Here is a 6377-nt window from a genome sequence, read left to right as displayed (position 1 = left end):
TACAAACCATGCAAATCAAAATCTAACAGATGAACAAGGTCCACAGGCAGACCAGTGAGAAGAACAAAATCAGATGCTTGAGAACCTCCCATACGGGCGAGGGCATCAGCACATCTATTAGCTTCACGATAACAATGCCTAAAGCAAACCTGAGGAATCCGAGACACCAAGAGCCTGCAGTCATCCATGATAGAAGAAACAAAAACATTGATGTAGTTCGGATTAGTAATAGCATCAACTATAGCTTTGGCGTCTAACTCCACTTCCACAGCAGCAAAGTTATGGCTGATACACAAATTAAGGCCATCACGAAGAGCCCATAATTCAGCAATGAAGCTGGTGGTTTTTCCAATCCTACGAGCAAATCCGGCAATCCATTTCCCTTCCTCATCTCGGATAAGGCCTCCTCCCCCTGCTAGACCCGGATTACCAAGAGAGGATCCATCCGTATTTAATTTAACCCATCCATTAGCAGGTTTACTCCATCGAATAGGTTTGCAAACTCTAGTGACAGCTTCCTTAAAAGGACTAGCATAGAATTGGAACTCTAGCGCTCTGTGAGTAATGTCCTTGGCTAAGCAAGGATTCTGCCTTTGCTCCTTAAACACGACCTGGTTCCTTTGCTTCCAAATGAGCCATATGGCAAAAAGAAAAACTACACTCCAGGACATAGCATGCTGACCAACCCTTCGCTGATTTGTACCATTCATCTCCAGCCAATCCTGCAAATTACAACTGAAGAATGGACTATTACCCCTGTTCTCACCCAGCTGGTACCAGATTTGCTTAACCACTCCACAATCACGAAGGGCATGCAAAATGGATTCACTAGAGGCATGACAAAGAGGGCATTAAGTATCAGCCAACATGCCCCTTCGATTGAGACATTCCTTCACCCCAATACTCTCATGACAGCAAAGCCACACAAAATATTGAATTCTAGGAAGAATCCTAACCTTCCAAATCCATTTACCCTTGAAAGAATCTTCATTACCCTGCTTTGTGGTTAGCTTGTAAGCTGATCCAAGGTTAAATAAGCCATGCTCGGACTCCTTCCAAGTTAGTTTATCCTCTCCACGGGCTGCCAAAGCAAAGGGCATAGCTTGAAGCTCTTGCTTGATAGAATCCGGAAATTCGAAGGAAGTTACAGGCCAATTCCATCCGGAAGTGGAAACCACATCTTTTACCCTCAGAGTTGCAATTTCCCTAGACATAGGTCCACATATGATTTGCCTTAAAGCTCCAAACTTGGACCAATTATCAGTCCAAAAGTTGAGACTACTATCTCTACCACAAGTCCACCTCACTCCCTTTTGAAAGGTATCAGCCCCTTTTTTTATTGCTGCCCAAACCCTTGAGCATGGCAGCTTATCTCTATTACTAGAACTCAATCTCCGAGGGTTGCAATACTTTCCTTTAAGAACTTTAGCCCATAGAGACTCCCCTTCTGTATGAAAACGCCAATTGAGCTTAGATAGGAGTGCCATATTCCTACCCTTAGCTGCTTGAAAGCCCAAACCCCCTTCATCCTTAGACTTAGTGATTTTATCCCAACCGACCCAATGCATTCTCTTCACTGATTCCGTCGAGCCCCATAGAAAATTCCTGTTGACTCGATCAATGCCTTCAGTAACTTTATTAGGTAGGTGGGCACATTGCATCACATAGTTAGGAATGGTAGAAGATACATGCTTCACAAGTACAGATCGACCTGCCAAAGACAGAAGATTTGCCTTCCAACCCGCCAACTTCTGCTTAACTCGATCAAGCACAAAATTAAAATCTTGAGAAGAGGGACCAGGATGTTTGATGGGAACCCCCAGGTACTTACCAAGATTAGGTGTGGAATGGAAGCCCAAAATGTCACACAACTCATCCCTACTATCCCTGTCCACATTTGGGGAGAAATAGACCCTAGACTTAGCTCCACTCACAGTTTGACCCGATTGGCTACAAAAAAGATCTAACACCTCTCTTATGGCATAACAATTTTCATGATCAGCTTTGGCAAACAAAACCAGGTCATCCGCAAAGAAAAGATGCGAGAACACTAAACCATTCCTATTAGCCTCGACCGGGTGCCATCTATTAGCACTACACTTCTCTTCGATGAGTTGGCCAAGGTAGTCCATACAGAGAATAAAAATATATGGGGAAAGAGGATCCCCTTGTCTAATACCCCTCGATGGAATAATCTGCTCTAAAGCTCCCCCATTCACCAAAATGGACGTGGAAACAGTCGATATACAGCTCATCATTAGCTTGATAAGATTAAGAGGGAGATTGATTCTAACCAACATTTCTCTGATAAAATCCCATTCAAGCTTATCATACGCTTTTTCCAGGTCTATCTTAATCGCCATAAAACCATTCTTCCCCTTCTTTCTACTAATCGTGTGAATGAGCTCTTGAACAATGATGGTATTATCCGTTCCCCTTCTCCTAGGGACAAAAGCAGATTGGCAGGGAGAAATGAGCTTGCCAAGAAAAGGCCTCAACCGGGCAACCAAAATCTTAGAGACAATCTTATACACCGTGTTGCACAAACTGATAGGGCGGTAGTTACTAAGGGTTTCTGGACCGGGAATTTTAGGGATAAGGGTAATGTGGGTCCTATTTAACGCCTCAGGAACAACCATATCAGCAAAAATCCTACTAACTTCTTCCACCACTGAGTTGCCTACAATAAGCCAAAATCGCTGGAAAAAACCCGCATGAAGACCATCGGGGCCTGGAGCTTTGAAGGCCTTAAGAGACCACAGCCCTGCCTTGATCTCATCAATTGAAACCTCCCCTCCAATACTGTCACGCTCCTCATCCGTGAGCCGGGCTTGCCAAGATGAACCAGCCAGGCTCTTTAGGGTAGACGAACTATGGGAGGTAGTAAAAAGCTCAAGGAACCCATTCCGAATAACCTCCTTCACTTCTCTTTCACCATGCAACCACTCCCCTGAGTTGGACATAATAGCTGTAATGGAATTTCTTTTCCTTCTAACCAGCGTGGAGATATGGTAAAAGGAAGTATTTCTATCTCCCAACAGCATCCAATTGACTCTAGACTTGAGCGCCCATAATTCCTCCTCTTGGTTAAGCACACCACATAAATCTGCCTGAAGCTTCCTTTCCAAATCCACAAGAGAGACAGAGGGGCACACAGCTAATGCCTTCTGAGTCCCCCCTAATCTAGCCATAAGTCTATTCTTTTTCTCAAAGATATTACCAAAATGCTCCCTATTCCAATCCAAAGCATCTTTGGAGAACTCACTGATGGCTTCCTTGAGGCACGCAGCCCTTGTCCAAGCATTTTGAACCACTTGAGGAAAAGAAGGATCCGAGAGCCAGAAGCTTTGGAACTTGAAGAGCCTATTCTGCCTTGCCCAACTAGTAGGATTAGTTTCCAATAAAATTGGATTGTGATCAGAGTGGCATCTAGTCAAATGGGTCACACGGGCTTCAGGATAAAGGGTGCACCAGTCAGTGTTCACAAAGAACCTGTCAATTCTTTCTTGGATGAGAATATGGGCATCCCTCCGATTGGTCCACGTGAATCTTGAACCCGAAAAACCCAAATCAACCATATTGCATTTATCTAAACACTCTTTCAACAGAAGTGATCGGCTAATGCTCACCTCTCTGCCGCCCAACTTATCAGAACTATTTAGAGGCTCATTGAAGTCCCCTGCAATCACCCAAGGCATACTATGCAATTCCGCAGTGTGCATCAGATTATTCCAAAGAATAGACCTCTCAGCAAATCTAGGACTAGCATATATTGCTGAAAAAAGCCAGGAAAAGTTAGAAGCTCGTACCTTAACAGTAATGTGAATTTCTTGTTCAGTCTTAGCCATAGGAGTAACTTCCACTTTATTAGCATTCCACATAGGCCATAGACCCCCAGAGAAACCAATTGAGTCCACAATAACCGTACCATCAAAAGGCAACCGACCCACGCGTTTTAGAGACAAAATTTAGCTGAAACGGCTACTGTTCATGCACTGTGTATGAACAATAGCCGAAATTTTTGACTTTTCAGCACATAAATGGGTCCCGTACACTATTCATGAGACCCACAAACTTTACTTTTCAGCAACATTTTCATTAAAAATGGGTCTCACGGCACTATTCACACATTTAAAAATTATTTTGCTACAGTGTTTTCAATTTTCAGTTTCAGCAAAATAAGTTCTATCCAAACGGACTCATAATGTTAGGTTAACTATATTAGCTAGAAATGATAAATTAATTACCCCCCATTAATTGCTTATTCAAATTCAACACTTAACAATATAATATATATACATGAGTGACTGGCTAAATATTGTTCATGTTGATGGCGGTGAACTTCATCCGTTTCACCCTTCTACGTTTGTTCTTACATCATCATTCATCAGTCATCAGGAGCCTTAGTCAAGAATCAGGATCAGCTCATTAACTTAAAGATAATATTAAAACATGTATTTTTTTAGTTTTTAATTGGAAAAAAATGTGATATATATAGTAAGTGAACAAGCATATATGATATTGCCGCATATCTTGAATAGTATTCCTTATATATTAAATTTTGTTACGAACAAGCATGCAAGATAGGCGTATGTAAGTATATGTCCCTCAAGCAAGAGAAATCAAGAGCTGTCTTCTGCTAATTGTCTCTGTTGCATCACTCACTTACAGGCCAGAAAGTACAATTTCCTCAAATTCCTATATCCCCCACGTGATCTCCTTACCCTCTCAAGAAACTTTGGGGTCACCAATCACCTCGTTAATGGTAACTTGTCCTTATTAAGCCTTAACATTTATGTTCCCAATTTTATTCCTGCTCAAAAACCGCCATTGAGCTCTTCGATACCCTTGTATATATAGAGAGAGCGGCCTATATTACATGCATGCATGACTATATATCTGATTATACACATTTTTATAGCTAAATATGAGTGCAACCATGGTGGAATTCCGCGGAGAAATGACCCCATAAGTAATAGTGAAGATGAAGCAGAAGATATCAGCTACGATGAGCTCAAGAAGCGCATGTGGAAGGATCGGATGCGCTTGCAAAAGCTCAAGGAGAAGCTTCATGGAGAGCCTGAGTCATTGGCAAAACAAGAAGACGCATCTTGTCGGAAAAAGATGTCAAGGGCACAAGATTCTATCCTCATGTACATGGTGAAGATCATGGAAGTTTGTAAAGCACAAGGTTTCGTCTATGGTATAGTCCCAGAGAAAGGAAAGCCTGTCACTGGCTCATCTGAGTTTACGCCACTGGTGGAAAGAAAAAGTCAGATTTGATCAAGATGCTCCTCTTGCCATTGCTGATTTCTTGCCAGTCTTGGACCAAGAAAGTCATGAATTAGACCCAAGTTCTTATATGCATATGCTTCATGACTTGCAAGATATTACTTTGGGGTCTCTTCTATCTGCTCTAATGCAACACTGTATCCCTCCCCAAAGGAAGTTTCCACTAGAGAGGGGTCTACCACCTCCTTGGTGGCCCACAGGGGAAGAGCTTTGGTGGGGTCAAGAAGGAATCTCTCAGGAACATGGTCCACCTCCTTATAGGAAGCCTCATGACCTTAAAAAGGCTTGGAAAGTTACTGTTTTGGTTGCAGTGATCAAGCACATGTCTCCTAACTTGGATAAGATGAAGGCTCGTTAAACAGTCTAAGAGTTTGCAAGATAAGATGACATCTAAAGAGACTTCAACTTGGTCTAAGGTGGTGAACCAAGAAGAAGCCCTTCTACAACATACTGAGAAATGCCTCAAGATTGAAGATGATCAGAATGTAAAGGTGAAGGAAGGAGGATCTAGTACTAGTAGTACTGTATGTAGCAATGAGAAAAGGAAGTGCGTGTTTGATGAACAGGCCTCCATGGACACATTGTATGCTTGCCAAAAACTCTCAGTGTCCACAGAGTGACATAGTTTGGGCTTTGTGGACAAGAACTTGAGGATGGAACATGAATATCAATGTGTTTATTCCACAAAGGAAGTCAATTATGACCAAGGAAACATCCCCTCCTATGATCCCCTTCCTCTCTCCTTTGAAACACATTGGCCAATGTTACCTGACTGGATGACTATGGAGCTAGCAAAGGCTAATCAGAACAGTGATGCAAGTATAGAGGGAGTTGGTGATCAGGCCTCAGGAAGTTCAATGGTAGATTATGCAAGCAACTGGGGAGCTGGGATTGAAGATGTGGCTCTAAATGGAGCATTTGAGATCCTAAGAGAAAACATGAACTTGAATCTAAATTCGTTACAGGAGAGCTCAGATGATCCAGAAGCAACTTCTATTTGGGATTTGGGATTTGAGTGAAGCAAAGCTTAAACAGAAAGTTGGCTGCACATGTTGCTTTACTTCATAGCTTATATATTTATATCA

At 42.3% G+C, this 6377-nt stretch overlaps 1 protein-coding gene across 1 annotated transcript; it reads left to right on the top strand.

Annotated features, from left to right (window-relative positions):
* The first annotated feature begins 4637 nt into the window (after positions 1-4637).
* Positions 4638-6323, top strand: LOC112030692 (putative ETHYLENE INSENSITIVE 3-like 4 protein). The gene is given in 3 exon segments (XM_065777633.1): positions 4638-5243; positions 5245-5637; positions 5639-6323. Coding segments are annotated over 3 exon segments (1434 nt in total). The 5' UTR covers positions 4638-4887.
* Positions 6324-6377: the final 54 nt, after the last annotated feature.

This window comes from Quercus suber, unplaced genomic scaffold (assembly GCF_002906115.3).
Source record: "Quercus suber isolate HL8 unplaced genomic scaffold, Cork oak 2.0 scaffold_160, whole genome shotgun sequence".
NCBI lineage: Eukaryota > Viridiplantae > Streptophyta > Magnoliopsida > Fagales > Fagaceae > Quercus > Quercus suber.
Note: the sequence above shows the minus strand (reverse complement) of the source record. Positions and strands in the feature narration are given on the sequence as shown.